The sequence below is a fragment of the Sinohyriopsis cumingii genome, chromosome 16 (genome assembly GCF_028554795.1).
Source record: "Sinohyriopsis cumingii isolate HCF-2022 chromosome 16, ASM2855479v2, whole genome shotgun sequence".
In the NCBI taxonomy this organism is placed as follows: domain Eukaryota; kingdom Metazoa; phylum Mollusca; class Bivalvia; order Unionida; family Unionidae; genus Sinohyriopsis; species Sinohyriopsis cumingii.
The window spans coordinates 9502837-9519830 of record NC_142976.1 but is presented as its reverse complement, the minus strand read 5'-3'; the positions used below and the strand labels follow the sequence as shown (position 1 = coordinate 9519830).

At 35.9% G+C, this 16994-nt stretch overlaps 1 protein-coding gene across 1 annotated transcript in view; it reads right to left on the bottom strand.

The window, feature by feature from the left end:
- Positions 1-8001: 8001 nt before the first annotated feature.
- LOC149779920 (uncharacterized) overlaps positions 8002-16994 on the bottom strand; it is a 39949-nt gene continuing 30956 nt past the window's right edge. The window contains exon 7 of the mRNA XM_089936617.1: positions 8002-13192. Within this exon, the coding sequence (XP_089792743.1) occupies positions 12995-13192 (198 nt within the window). The 3' untranslated portion in view covers positions 8002-12994. The remainder of the gene's footprint in view (positions 13193-16994) is intronic.

The window sequence follows — 16994 nt, the reverse complement described above, 5'->3', positions numbered from 1 at the left end:
TCCCACAAATCTAGACTGCCAGGTGTAGACCACTCCAGTGGCCTAAGTGGTTACAGCATCCACCTTGGATATGGGAGGTAGCGGGTTTCGAACCTCGGCCGAGTCATACCAAAGATTTATAAAAATGGTACTAGCAACTGTCTCACTAGGCATTCAGCATTAAGAGGTTAGTGTTAGGGCTGGTGTCATAATAATGTGACTGGATGGGACATCACACTACATGTCTGTGGCACAATGCCCTAGTGCTAGACATCAGTATGAACTGTCACGCTGCAGACATCCAACCAATATGTTTAAAATTATTAAAGCTACATTAAAAACCTAAATCACACACACATTGATCAGTCACTGATCACCAGGAACAGAAAATCAGTCGCTTGGTATTGACACATGTCACCAATCATGATACTTGTCATTAGGTGCTGGGTTTCAAGCACCGGGCATCAAGAAAACATCCTAAATCTAGGTATAGGGTCAGGAATTGGATTGAAAACTCAAATGCCTCCACATTACCTAATTACCCAATTACAGGGACAGAGACTGTATTTATGCATACTGCCAGAAAAGACACATGTCCCCTATTCCCCATTCCCTTTCGACCCTTTGGGATATGTTGTGTCCCCTTTCAAGAGAGATATCATCCTGTTCCACCAAGAATGTCTTATGTTTGGCCTTCTTAAAATAAGGTGCTGAGGTTTGAAGATCACCAAACGTTACTTGGAGGAAATTGTATCGGGAAAAGAGGTTTTAATCTTCCATCCCCGTAGGGGTCTAGGAGAGACAAGAAAAATTATCCTTCAGAAAAAGTGGCATGGAGGGACAGTTCAGTCACTCACTATGAAGAGTCGCAGTACATCCCTACTTGCTGGCCTCCCTGCATATAGATCATTCTGGGCCTAATATCCCACCAAAGTTTGTAACAGGATGATGATAATGTTTCCATTCAAATGTTGTGTTATTCCTTATTTTTTTAAAGCTTTAGCAATGATATATGAGAATATGACCATAAAAAAAAACTAAGGTGTGATGAGAATGAGATACTAATCGTGGGAAGAAATATATCTAGGCTTTTGATCAAGACAAATGGTTGCTCTCTTGAAATGTGCAGCACAGAGATGTAAACTTGGTCTGAGCTGGGCTGTGATCTTCGGCGTTAAGAAAATGAAGGATTTCAGTATAGATAATTGGTGTTAACAACAAACAACCCAAATTCCTGAAAAAAATGAGCTATGTTACTTCAGAATTCTGTACACATAATTGGCCTCTCGTTATAAAGAGAAGATTTTCATAATATCTGGAAGAAAAGCTGATGTTGCACTGTCAAAGGTAATGAATCAGACCCAGGTCAATATTGTTTAATATTTATTTACTTTGCAAGCTTTATAGTGCCTTGCTCATTTTCAGCTCTGATTTTATTTCACAGATAACAATTTCTTCTCTTTCGTCCAGTCTGGCTTTTGGGAGGGCACTTCAAGCTAATCTGGACTTTTAAAAATAACTGAATATATGTTAAACAAGTGCAAGAATAGCTTTGCTGTAGCCTTTGACGTAAGTAAAGCTTTCAAATATAATCACTCCATTCTTTTGCATAAGCTAAAACAATTTTTCCTCGATATTTGTTTATTGTAATTAATGGTAACCGTTCTGATTCAAAGATATTCAATACAGGTGTTCCTAAAGGATCTATCATTTAAGTCAGTTATCTACCTCTTTCTATTTCTAGTATGCTGCCTGATTATAATACACTTGGAGTACATTCACTACCTCGGAAACTGGACCTCCTCACCTTGCATTTATAAAATAAAATGCTAAAAGCCATTGGCCAACCCCAGGTTGAAGACATACAACAATAATCTCCACTTGGATTGAGAAATTGGTTCCAAATATTGCCCATACTTCACCATTTCCACTCATGCTTGAAAGCAAGTTCTATTCGAGACTCTGAAAAATCATTTCCATTTGTGCCTTTTTACAGTATAAGCAATTCTATGCGTTTGTTTCACAAACGAAATTACTCAGATCATATTTTTTAATAGTCTCGGTCTTGTGAAGAAGTCATACTTAATTGTTTGTGTTTTAATCCCTATAATTATATGTGTCAAAACAAAATGTGCAATACTTGGTGCCCTCTGTGCAAGCGTTTACCTGTCTCAAATCTTGGGCGCAATTTGGTGGATACATGTGACATATGCACAAGGTAGTCAGAGGATATATAGGTGACCCCACTTAGCTAAACAGATCGTGCCAGTGAGAGTAAGACAACAGAAAAGATGCGGACTACATTAGTATTGCCTCCTCAGCCAACAGCTTTATATTAATATAGATCTTGATGGGTAGAGATCAGTAGGTCACATCATTATTGGCTTCACATAAGTGACCATCCCCATCTCGTTCGCCACCATAACATGTCTTCTAGTCTTTATATCAAGGACCACTACCATCTTGGTATGGTAGCCCGTCTGGAACTGACTGACATTCCAACACATCCCGATACCTATTATGGTGATCTCTCCTGGGATAAACAGTACCATACTTTAGCATCAAATTTTAATCAGCGATGGGCAAAACCAGCTCATGCACCTCCTCAAGCTACAACTGAGTTGCCATGGACTGGGTAAAAGAATCTATTTTCCTGAAATTGCTAGGTTTAAGTTCTTGCACTGACTCGAACATTTGTATTCATGGCACTAATTTTAAATAACTTGCTTCCATGAAGTATTTCTGATGGATATCGGATAGCTTCAATACAGGGCCCGACTCTGTCATGACCCAATAACATCTATGTACCATTTTTTTATCATCAACTTTTTGCTCACTGAATTCCTATATATAACAACAACACAGCTTATCCAGATCACCAGTCAAGGTTTCCTTCTTTCTCAGTCAGCTTCGTCACACTGTAAGTGCCATTTGTGTCACCTGTTTTTTCTTTGTCTTCCATATTCGATCCAGCAATATGAAAATACAACTCGTACCTACGTGCATCAATTGAAGAAGGTTTCCGCTTCTGGCGTCTGAGTTTTGCTTCCATTTTTCAACTCCATTCTCAGCAACTTGCATAGTATACTCACACGTCGATATTTTGGCCAAGAGTGACCAGTCTTGTCTATACAATGTATTATTTGATTCCCTGATTTATTACATTGCTTAGACCGACAGTTTGAAAATTCAAGTGTCATCAGACTCGTCTTTTATGACACTCATAAAATAGTAGGAAAACCCATCCTGAAATTAACTATCATCTGCAGCTATTCCTGCTTTTTACGAACCATTTAGCATAATAGTGGTAGACTGTGTCGGTCCCTTGCCTAAGACAAAGTCAGACAACCAATACGCGTAGACCATAATGTGTACAAGACTCTCTTTGTGGTATATTAGAGGTAAAACCATAGTAAAAGCTTTGATAAAATGTTTTTTACTCAATTTGGTCCAATCTGAAAGAGGGTTATATTTTATGTCTGGAGGTTTCTAACAAGTTATGTATGAATTAGGCAACCTGAAATTTAGGTATTCTGCTTATCACCCTAGAAAAATATCATTCGGTCATATTATTTAGATACTGGAAAATATTTAACTAATGATTTAATTTACTGTTGTTTATGGTTAGTGAATCATTTAAAGAATCTTTAGGATTTAGTCCCTTTTAACTAGTTTTTGGACATATTGTCCGTGGACCATTGAAGTTGTATAAAAAGAAACATTTTTCAATGAAGATAGAGCAATTAATTTTCTCAACTATGTTTCTAATTTTAAATACAAGTTTTCAAAAGCATATAAAAGTTGCAAGAACCATTCAGCACTCTGCTCAGTCAAAAATGATATTAAAGTATGACAAAAAGCAAGGGAAATGAGTTTTCAGCCTGGTAATAGAGTTCTGGCTCTCTTGCCCGTACCTCAAATCATCTTCATGCTAAGTACTGTAGTCCTTACCCAGTTGAAAAGAAGTAAGTGAATTAAATTATATCATTAATACTCCTGGCAGGTGGAAACCAAAACAACTTTGCCCTATAAATATGTTCAAGGAGTAGTTTGATATAGATAGCCATCTTAATCATGCAGTCAGTTTAGTTGTACCTGTCCCACTCATTGAGGAAATTAAGCGATGGAACGCAATCGAATGTTAATGACTTTGGTCTAACCAATCTTCCGAAATCATAAATTATGAATAACATGGAAAAGAAACTTCAACATCTACAGCAATAAGAATCGAAAGACTAAAACAGCTATTACTTAAATATGAGCACTAACAGATGTTTGAAAAAAGAAACTCTATTTGCTGCAGAATGATTTCATAGGACCGAATAAAAGTGACTGGAGTTCACCATGTATTCTTTTACCTAAACCAGATAATACTTTCCGCATGTGCGCTGACGGTAAGAAAGTAAATAGTGTGACTAACACAGATTCATTTCCATTGCCAATAATAGATAACTGCATTGAGAAAATTGTAAATGCAACATATGTGACCAGATTTGACCTTTTGAAAGGTAACTGACAGAAAGTGCAAAGGAAAGTTTGGCATTTGTAATTCAAGATGGACATTATCAATATAAAGTAATGCCGTTTGGGATGAAAGGTTCACCTTGTACTTTTCAGCGTTTAACGGACATGATTACATCTGGTATTGATTTATCATCTACAATGACACCTTGAATAATCGCTTAGAGATGATTCGGAAATTTTTTGATAGACATTTAATGAACATGATTACATCTGGTCCCGATAATTGTGACGTTTACGTCGATGATTTCATCGTCTACAACGAAAGATCTCTTGGAGACGATTCCGAAATTCTTTGAAAGACGCAGTGATGCAAATTCGACAGTTAATTTATCCAAAAATGAGTTTGGCCGTGTTTATGTTACTTTGCTATGACATATCGTGGGACATGTATAAGAAAAACCTATATATGCTAAGATCAAGGTTATCTCTGAATTCTCTGTGCATATCAGCAAAATGCAGCTGATGCGATTTTTTGGTATGACTGGATATTATCTGAAATGTTTCTCCAATTTTCCATAATTGCTCAAATCCTGACAAATTTATAAAGAATGCCACCCAAGTTTTATTGATCTGACAAATGTCAGGAGGCTTTTGATAAATTAAAGGCTATACTCACTAGTTCAAAAGTTCTTTCAGCTCAAAATTTAAGTCATTTAAAATGTATGTTAATTTAAGTGATGGTGTGGGATGGTGCAGTATTGACTCATGAAGATAACAATGGTACAGATCGTCCAGTGTGCTATTTTTCAAAAACAATTTTAATTGAACACCAAAGAAACTATTCCAAAATCAAGATGGAATGTTTGGCTTTGATATTGGCTTTGCAATACTTTGAAGTGTATATTAGTTAGCTTCTTCTCTAATTGTTGTATTCAGTGATCACAACCCCTTTACTTTAATTGGCAAGATGACAAACAAATATCAGAGTTTATTAAGTGCAGTTGATCTTGCAGGAATGCGATATTGACATCAGGCACATCAAGGGAAACGAGAACTAACTGCAGATGTACTTTTACGTGTATGGAAGTATTATATTGCTTCATGTAAATTAAGCGTATAAATCTTTCTTTTTCTTTATGTGTGGGTGTGTGCTAATTGTATCGAATTTGCATTGTTTATTATTTTTTTATTCATTATATGCTGTGGGTTATGAAAAATTGTATTTTGTACCTTACATTGTCCAAAATCAAGTTCATTTTTCTGCTGACCAGAATTATTGATTTGTTTTATTCTGTAAACAACTAATATAAAGTTTATATTTATCTGTGAGTGTAAGTTAAATATTAGGAACATTATCTTGGTCTGTTTCAAGGATATTATGTTTATTATGTTCTTTAGTCTAAGTTTAATAACATAATTTTCTATAATGGAAGTTGCCATTAAGAAATAGTTTTTCGTAGAAATGCTAATTGTGACCTAGGTCAGTAGACTGCTTTGCAATATTGTGTCTCTAGAAATTGATCTTGAAGCAGAATCATTTGTTGTAGTCATTATTTGATTTGGGCTCCAATGTACCTAATTGAATTTATTCTTCTATGGAAATATAAAGTGCTCAATACTATTTTTGGATTAAGGCATTAGCCTGGAATTATAGTGAATTCAGACAAGGATGTTTTGGATTATACTACTGTGATTCATTACAATTCAGGTCGTTGGTACATTAGTATATTAGATACTACTGGCCATCTCATGCACATCAACATTTTTAGCTTTGGAAATTTTTTGGAATACCACACAAGTTCATTCAGAACTTTATTCATTAGGACTTGTGTTAGTAAATACTATAATTATTTGGGAATTAATTGACAATGCCGTATGTCCTATTTTACATTTTCACTTTTGTATTCTAGGGAAATAAATTATTTGTTGAAATTTACAAAACTTTTAGGTTTTAGCTCTTTTCTATAACTTAGTTTAAGACCATGGAGACATAAAACTATTATCAGCAGGTTCCAAGCTGTTAAGCTATTTGATCATATTATTTCCATTTGAAAAGTACAATATTTTACCATGCATTAATTTTGTTTTAAAATTGTGTCGAGCATGCAGAGGCAAATCTTGTTCACAAAATATGTATTCCGTATTTTCTATCTCCCAGTTTATTTTACTTGTAATCGTCAAACTACATACGATCACTTGCCAAACTTCAAATATCGACTCATTAAAGTTAGAAATTCATCACTTTTCAAGATTGGGTTGTATTTGAAATTTTATCTTTCTCAATAATTTTTAATTCAGTTGTCGCTAAGGTACATGTTGCCAGGTAATTAAATAGGTTGATCCACACTTTTGATTGGCTTTTCCTCATGTTTATTTTAACTGGAGTCGTGTCTATCGATCTATACTTGGTATAACTAAATCTTCTATTCCTTTAGGCAACAGGCGTATCCATTTTGAGATACATCCGTATTCTAGTTTTCAGTGTTTTGATAAACCTTATCGTCTGAAAGCAGAAATGTACTCAGTATTTTCATTTACCACATAGTTTTGAAATCCTTTCGTGATGCAAAACTCCTCACCTCCAAATTCTTTTAACGTTACCTCTCTTAATAGATTTTTCTAAAAGGATAGTATATGTCATTTTCTGGTTTTGTTTGTTTTAACTTTCCCTGCCCATGTGTTTTATGAAATGAAGAACAACGCAAATTCAAACCTTTCCCAACGTTCCAGACTAAACAAGCTCTTCGTCAGAGAAAACAATTCCTATATGCAAAACTAGCACTTAACACTAAATCTAAGAAACACTATGGACTCCTACATGTTAGAATCACTAGGGGCATCTTACAACAAGAGAAGTAACAATACAAATTAGTGCAAAAATAATAGACGAGCGGATTCTTGTATATATCAGATATGTAGGGTGTTTTTGTTTCCTTAATCCTTGTTCATGACGGTATTGAATGTGTCCAGGGAAATTGTCGCGCCGAGCAGCATGCGCATTCTCTAGTATTGTGAAGTAAAGTTCAGGTGCCGGGTGTTTGTCCACAGGACAGATTATACCAGACCGAGATGAACTAAATATGTGGTGCAAAACGCGACTACCTTTTTAAGGGAGAGTTTATTTCTGACAAGAGCTGTAACAGCCATTCCAAGGACGAAAACACCATCTTGCGAATTTAGAGGACTTAACTGGATACATAAAAGTCACATATGGACGGTTCACACTATAACGGATCTCGATATTTAACAGTGACGAAACTGTACTGCCACATCGCTTCATCGACTTTGTTTTGAAGGTGCGCGTGGGTTGTTGACTGTGGAACTCGTCATATACGTAGTCAAAGCGCTCTGTTATGTTCCATGACCACACAGCCCAATCGGCTTGACGTCCAATTTATTGGTGGGACAACTTTCAGATTGAAAGAGAGAAATAGAGCATTCTACCCACCCCCTTTACGGAGGTATCACTCCTACCAATGAATGATGATTACATAACTGGGATGCAAGGGGATACCAGGTTCGAAATAGTATAGAAAGACAAAACGCTAGAGATGCACATCAGTGAGGCTTTCTTTTATTAAATCAAACAACACTCTGTATATACAATTTACACACGTAAAGTTTTACATTATACATAAAGAATTAAACATAAAAGTATTATATTTATTCAAAACTTACCAATTTTCTACAATTTTGGAACTTCTTTCTTTTAGATTTTGATGTAAATATCGACTGAACCGAATATAGCCAAAATGCTTAACAGTTAGAGAGAATTCAAAATTCCAAATCAATGCCATTATCGTTTTGTAGTAAAGACAAATTATTGAATGCTTAATTAATAGTGTATAGAAACAACACAATTCAAAGCATAATTCTTCAAGCTTAATATTAAAATCGCACCACACGAGTATCATTATGGCAAAGATTGATATAATATTTAAAAACGCATGATATTCTAGGGGATGGGGTGTTTAATTTTCAAAACCACTTATTTTTCGGTATTTTGTTTTTAATTTTGCCGAATAATTAACGATATTGAAATTGTCCAGATTTATGGCAACATTGTATTAGATAGATAATCTGTGCAATATTCGATCAAAAAAAAAAAAAAATAAACGGCGTAAATATCCGTATAAAATTATATTTCATGCGTAATTTAGAAGCGGAGCAATTAGTTTTATATCTATTATTTTGACCGAACGGTGAGAGTTGGTGATAGTATTTTGCCTCCTTTCGGTCTCATCTCTCGACGGAGGTGTCACTCCGTCGAGAGATTCTTGTTGTTCTAGGGTTTAACGCCATTTTTCAGCACAAGATGGGCTATACATGGCGGCCAGTATAACTGGTGGAGGAAGAACCCTGGAAAACCCAGGGAAGAACCACCGACCCACGAGAGGCTACTGGCTGGCTTTCCCACGTACCCACGCTAGCCGAGCCTTGGACTCGAACCCACGCAGATAGAGGTGAGATGGCAGTGATCCGGAACGGTGAGCGCTTTAGACCACTCGGCCACTCGTGGCCCCTCGAGAGATTCTAAACATTTCTAGGAGGTCGAGAGGTGGCCAGGTTCGTCTCTATAGTAAAAGTCATACAGGTCATGTCTGCGCATTTACTGAAATTAAATATAAATTGCTATTTTAAATTTAAAACTAATATTGTTTACCGCTCCGGCGGCCTAAGAACGTCCGCCTCGGATGCGGGAGGTCGCGGGTTCGAGCCCCAGCCGAGTCATACCAAAGTCTTATAAAAATGGTATTTGCGGTTGCCTCGCTTGGCGCTCATACATGACTGTGACTAGGTGGGACATAATGATACATGTCTGTGGCATGATGCCCCAGTGCTAGACATCACTATAAACTGCTATAATGCAGACATCGTAGCGATAGGACAAGAATTGTCAAAGCTACATGAAAAATCTAACACAATGCAGTAAAAAAAAAATATTTCTTAATAAGGCGCAGTGTTGTGTATGAATTCAAACAAACACAGATTTTCGAATGTTTGATTACGATTGCTGAAAAATAACTGTGTATCACCTTTAATATATGAAAATTTATTTCTACAATTATTATCTAAGAACATGAAGTTAGCATCGGGAAGATGTTATTATAACAAATTTAATTGCATAATCACAAGCAAAACTACCAACCTTAACTAAGACGACCTCATATAGTACAATTACTACATTACTAAAGTCCTAGATATAAGTTTTTAACAAAAATAAAACAATCGGTGTCATTACATAGTTTACAATCACATACCATAAGAATAAACAGGAAAATGTAATTATTGAAAAGTTTGAAATGAGAAACTTGCAATGATGGCTACAGTGCATTCAGACACTTTTATTATTATGTTGGCATTACAATATATGAGAAAAGAATAAAGTGGTAACATTTAGAAGTTACAAAAAATAAAATGACGTGTGCCAGATATAAACTGCTAACAATACAGGTACAGTTCTCCCGTACTCTCTTTGGGGGATTCTCTTGAACTCTCTTTGGGGGATTCTCTTTAACTCTCTTTGGGGGATTCTCTTTAACTCTTTGGGAGATTCTAATGAACTCTCTTTAGGGAATTCTCTTGAACTCTCTTAAGGGGATTCTCTTGTACTCTTTTTGTGGGATTCTCTTGAACTCTCTTTAGCGAACTCTCTTGAACTCTAGGGGATTCTCTTGTACTCTCTTTAGAGGAGTAGTTTATATCGATCCAATAGCTACGGGACGACTAACGCACGCAACCCTCTGCTACAGAAGTGTGAGGCACTTGCACAAAACGCTCCTTGCCGAGGAAGTCCAGATGTAGGATGAAAGCACAAGATACGACAAAAAGTGCGATACTTCACAGCTACTTACATGTTGTTTGTACTTTTCAACCTGAGGCAGTGGAGAAGACACACATATCCTCTTTATTTGATGAGGCAAAAAGATGCTGCCTCAATATTCAGTCAATACGTGATTTTACTTTATGAATATGATTGCTGCAAGTGATGTCGTGCCACCAGCAATGACAAGAAAAGAACAAAAAATAATTTGTGCAAGTAAGTGATTTTTTTTTACAGAAGCAGAATAACAATATTAGATCACGCTCAAAAGAAAAGTGTATGTGTGTGCCACTAATGGGTATTAATTGTGTGTCACCATAGTGTATGTGTGTGCCACGAATTGTATGTTTGTCTCAATATTGTGTAGTGTGTGGCTGTCACTAATTTGTATGCGTCTCGTTATTGTTTATGCAGGTGTGCAACTATTGTCTATTAAGTGTGACACTATGATGTGTATGCGTGTGTCACTGTTGTTAGTGGGTGTCACCAATTCATATGCGTCTCGTTATTGTTTACGTATGTGTGTCACTATTGTCTATTAAGTGTGACACTATGATGTATATATGTGTCACTGCTGTTAGTGGGTGTCACCAATTCGTATGCGTCTCGTTATTGTTTAAGTATGTGTGCCACTATTGTCTATTAAGTGTGACACTATGATGTATATATGTGTCACTGTTGTTAGTGGGTGTCACCAATTCGTAAGGGTCTCGTTATTGCTTACGTATGTGTGCCACTATTGTTTATATAGTATGACACTATGATGTATATGTGTGTCACTGTTGTTAGTGTGTGTCACCAATTCGTATGCGTCTCGTTATTGTTTACGTATGTGTGCCACTATTGTCTATTAAGTGTGACAGTATGATGTATATGTGTGACACTGTTGTTAGTGGGTGTCACTAATTCGTATGCGTCTCGTTATTGTTTACGTATGTGTGCCACTATTGTCTATTAAGTGTGACACTATAATGTATATTTGTGTCACTGTTGTTAGTGGGTGTCACCAATTCATATGCGTCTCGTTATTGTTTACGTATGTGTGTCACTATTGTCTATTAAGTGTGACACTATGATGTATATATGTGTCACTGCTGTTAGTGGGTGTCACCAATTCATATGCGTCTCGTTATTGTTTACGTATGTGTGTCACTATTGTCTATTAAGTGTGACACTATGAGATATATATGTGTCACTGCTGTTAGTGGGTGTCACCAATTCGTATGTGTCTCGTTATTGTTTACGTATGTGTGCCATATTTATCCTGTCAAGTTTTAATTGCATCATTCGCGTTCATTTATTCAATTATAAAAAAAATGGCATCTATGTATTATATACAATCTTCCTGGCTGTCGATATTTCAAAACGTTAGGATTGAAAACTTGATTCATTTATTCTTTCATCATTTCATGCGCATACATAATTCCTGCAGGATATTAATACAATAGTCAAGTTCTGTCACATTGTTATCATACACATATTCTACCTACTTGTTTATTTTATCTTGTAATATATGGTGTCTTAGCAGGAATTATGTAGATTTTCCTACCTGTTTCATTCCATTCCATCCTGATCCTAAATAATATTTAAAATATTTGGTTTGAGGATTAAAAATAAATAATAGGTTTAATACAAACAGGAAGTTGTTCTCATCCAATTAGTTTTGCCGCCATTGAAACAGAAAGCAGGAGCATCAAATAGCGATTAGACTGACGTACAGAACGAAATTTCGGAAATATTTACCCAGTCTGAAAACGTGATTTCTGCCATTGTTAATTCACTCATTGAATCTCATCCAAGTCCAGCTTTTGTCCAATGCGAAATTGTGCAGCTGCTATTAATAGCTGACGAATAAAGCTTCTGATTATTTTAACCTAATAACATAATTTCTCATCATGAGTTCTGTAAACACTGTAACCTTATTATTCTCCATATTAAGCCAAAAATTCCTTATTAACCGTTAGAGACAGGGAGTGTGGCAAACGTGTTTGGGTGATTATCTAAAAGAAATTGAGAATGTTCAGTCAGTGGGAATAATATGAGTCGTTATATTTTCTTTTCAAATTTCTTTCTGTCATTAAACTCATTACAAAGAGATAAACTTTAATTGATCTTAACATGACCTTGTGGAGCAAAGCTTAGACTAACAATCATGTTGTTCAGAAACTGTTTGTCTCATTTGTCATAGCCATTCTAATTTTCAAAATCAGCAGATTCTGTATGAGTTACAAAATACGAGCAAAACAACAGCTATTTGAAACTTCAGCCTTGGTCGCAGCTCTTTTTTCTATAAAACACAGAAGAATTTAATTTTTCCAGAAGACAGTTACATTTTTAGCGTCTTATGTTCTATGACAACATTGAACTAGGTGTAAAACAGCTTGGATTAGCATGTTTGTGATAAAATACTCATTCCAGATTTCAATTTCAAAAAAATTTCAGTGGATGACGTTGAAGATAAATATGGACCGCAATACATTTAATTCCAAACTTATCTTATTTAAAAAATATCGTGAACGTTTTCTACGCCTCTGCAAATTCAATTGCTAACAAGAATTAAGGCATCCCAAGTTCAAAGTAAACAATGCTTGAAATATACAATATTTCTTTTAGAATTATATTGTCCTTATTAACAGATAAAGGTACATAGAGTAAGTTATATGCCTGTATAACTTAATAGTTATGATAACAGGAAAGGAGCTTAAGAATACAAAAAATGATATGCCTTTACTCAAACCATTTCCTGATAAAGTGTCCGAGTCTAACAAGGTCCCCCATGATGATAGAACCAAATACTGTCGTCAGCACGCACACACCAAGGGTGAATCCCATCGTCTTCGCTGACACGCGCTCATCACGTGCGCAGGTCTTCTTCCTGATCGTTGATGAGAGGTTCTTCTTCTCCATTTTTAACTCTTTCTTTATCTGTGGAAGATTTAGACGATCGTATCTGAGATCACATCATAAACAAGCTACACACTAAATTGATAAAAGTCGGATGTTTCTTGATACGGTTAAGATGTTGTAATGCCAACACACCCAACGCTTAGTGTTCTCCGTAGGAGAATTTATGATATAGTCTGAATATACCTCTCCGTATGCTGGTACCGATTTCAATAATGGAAATCTTTAATGGGATAAAAAGTGTACATAACTTTATCTGTTCATTCAGTGATTTATAATTTCTAACCTGACTGTGACCAGAGTGTCCGTAACAATAGTATCCTCAGCGCCTTTCATGTTTAACGGACTTTACATAAGACCACAGCGCCATATTGCGTACACTAAGGGCAAGTCTTTTTTCCTCAGAAAACATTGTGACGTAGTTCATCCCTATTCGGTCACTGCCGGATAATTCCGTAAATTACCATAATGTTGAGAGTTTAGAGTTATATGTCTTTACACACATGACCACAGAAATTACACCTCTTGTTAAATCCACGGGAATGGCAAATTTGTAGTTATAGGTTACTGCATTTGTATGAGAAAATATGAACGAGTTTTGGAATGGAATACTGCATAAACTTGTGAGTGCAGTATATCCTTCAGACAAAACGAGTTCATATTTTCCCATACAAATGAAGTAACCTTTTCATTATATGCTCATTTTTTAAATTCTACCTAAGGTTTAATTATATTAACAAAATACACTACAAGAAACAACGTAAATGAATGAATGCCGCATTCCAAACTAAATACACGGGCGCAGATTTGTCGTTACACAATGACATCATTATTAATGCGCACATAACTCTGCCCAGATAAATTTGAACTTAGTCGCGCGCTCGACATAACTTTCGAATGAAAATGGCGTGTCTAGTTAAAATTGAAACTTGCAGTCATATTGTGAATGAATGCGCATTGCAACAACTGTTCCATTTGATCTGGAATGAATATTTTTTGGTATCGACGAAAGTTTGTGATTCTGGACTGGATTCATCTGTGCAAATTATACATGAAATACATCGGATTGAAGTGGTGCGGGAGAAGCATGTTTACGTCTGCAGATGTGTTTCTGTTTCTGTCATTGAATGTTTGAAATCACAATGTGGGAAAAATATGAAGACTTTCAATTGCAATTATCAAAAAGACGTTTTGGAATTTAATGCTTATTTTATTTTGAGTGCAGTAAGGAGGATGCAATTGCACTTATCATCGAAATTACAGCATAATTTCGAAATGTGTAATCCAGATTGAAAACCGATGACATGGCTCATGTAATTCGGATTTGCAGAATTAAGAGAATACATTTTGAGGAAATTCAGAATGTAAAACTGTAAGTATATTTTATTTTGCTATTCTTATCACCAGCTACAGAAAACAGTATATGCCTTATTACTTGTATGTTATTTGTAAGGACCTAATCTTCCGTCATCTATATAATGTAGCTAGCCTAAATCCGTAACATTGTATCAACGCGGAATGTGCGAAAACAGCCGGGATTTTTGAGGTCCACGAAACATCTGTTTTAGTTCATTCAGAAACAAATTTAAACAACCACAACGTAAAGAGCCTCTTACGCAAGTGTAAATGATTTGTTTACAAATCAAAAGTGCTGGCGTCTGAGTCCAATGTTTGTTTACAAAAGGAAGTAGTTCCTTTATTCACGTGAATGCTATATGTGTGTTGTCGCGCGCGTTCAGTATCGGGAAATATTGAACGAGTCTGACAATGTAAAGTTAACGGGGGAAAAAATGAGCATATCATAATTGTTATTCTTTTCCTTTGCTTGATTCGACATTGTTTATATCGGAAGAAGATTACATATTATTTTCCTCCTATGTACATACATGTATAGTCCTACATACACCTCATTGCTGAAAATGGACTTGTCCAGGAACTGGAAATGACTGGCGAGCATGGTCGCCTTTTACACTGAAAACTTCCTTTGGAGTGAAACGCGCAGACACGTTAGGCTCCCTCCCCCCAGGTGTCACGGAATTGTATAAATCTCTTAAAAAAATTAAAAACATATACTTGGGTACGGTGTTAGGCCCCCTCTACCCAGGTATCACGGAATTGTATAAATCCATTTATTTATTAAATACATGTACTTGGGTTTCGTTTCTTGTGTACAACGATACCCGAGGGTGATTTATGTATGTTGTACAATATTTCGAAGTCCTTTCGATGGCAAAAACCGAATACTTCCAGCGCACATACAATGTATAGCTGCATCTTCTGTGTATAAATGCCTCACCGTAAGACTAAATCTTCACATTATGGAACGTCTTGTCAGTGAGCGGTCAACTTAAGGACTTGCACATCTTCAGCTGTAGAGGTATGTAAGTTATTTATTAGTTTCTTGTTTACAAGTTATAACGTTTATTTTTCTATATTTTCTATGTAGCTTCGGCTTACATAGATAATGAAAATATTTTCTATTCTTGTCTGTGACTTAGCAAGAGATTTACATTAGCATTATAAAGCTGCATTCTTAAGAAACGTTTAGTACCGCAGGATTCTTATCGGGCACGGGACGATTCACTTCCGAACCTGTTTATTGTTTTGTCATTTTTGTGCTGATAATGTAATTTGTAGGGCTTACCGTATATAACGTCATTAAGTGACATAGTATATGCTCGTGTCAGGCATAGCACACGGTGTTAGATGTATTTTTCATCAGATCTGAGTCTTTGCTGTAGAGCTGATTGGAGTCGACGTGGTCCCAGCTGTAGAGCTAACCACAGTAATTGACCGTAGAAGCTGTAAAACTGAACCATAAGAGCCGTAGTGCTGAGTGAACAGTGTTGCTGATCGAGTAGCAGATGATCGGGCGTTGCTGACCGATTGGTGGACTCTGATTGCTTGATTGCCTAATATCAACAATTTGTAAATATTCCTTGCATATAATGAAATTAATTGAGCAGTCCTCTTATTTAATACCGGAAGTAACGCAAATCATTGTAGAAACATTTGTAAAATCTCGTTACCTTTCTTATTCGATATTTTCGTTCATATTATTTCAAATAATGATTACTTCCGTTCTCAGCATCGTTCGTTTATGTGCCATATAAGGACACTGATGCCTTGTTTGGAAACGTAAATAATTTGTAGTAAAAATAAGGCACGGTTTGAGTCAGAAATTCTGTGCATTGAAAGTAAATACGGTGTATCGGCAACTTTGAAATTCCACCGAGAAGCCATTTTTCACCACTTGATTGATAATAGCATAGCGTAGAATGTCCAAAAATATGGCCTGGCAAGCCTTATATAGAAAAGGGGTCACGGCGAGAGTCTCGCGTTATCTGTCACGACGGACACGGTCAGGTTAGTGTAACCATGCCAATTTATTTTATCGTGTAAGGGCTTAATAAATTCAAAATAAGCCAAACTTCTTTCACAACCCGATTATACTTATGTAGTAGATTTCTACACTGTTTGTTTTTCTGACTTTAGTGATGATTTTGTTTTTGCTCCATTACATGATATGGGATCAGTTCGATCCTCAACCACAAGAAATCAAGTTGAGGCTACGACATGGTAGCTAGGTTTTCCAATAAGTATACACTAAAAGGGAACTAACTCCTAAAAGCATAACCAACCCTTTTAAAAGTTTTATTGTCCCATATTTATCTTGCTGTATTGTGCTATTATGTATCTAATGTTCGCAGTAGTTTCTGTTTGATAAATTTACTCATAGTCTAATGCTTATCTTTTAGTTGTCCTTTTTAAAAAATATTTGAAAATTAGAAATACCCTAGAACATTACTGGTCCATCAGTTTA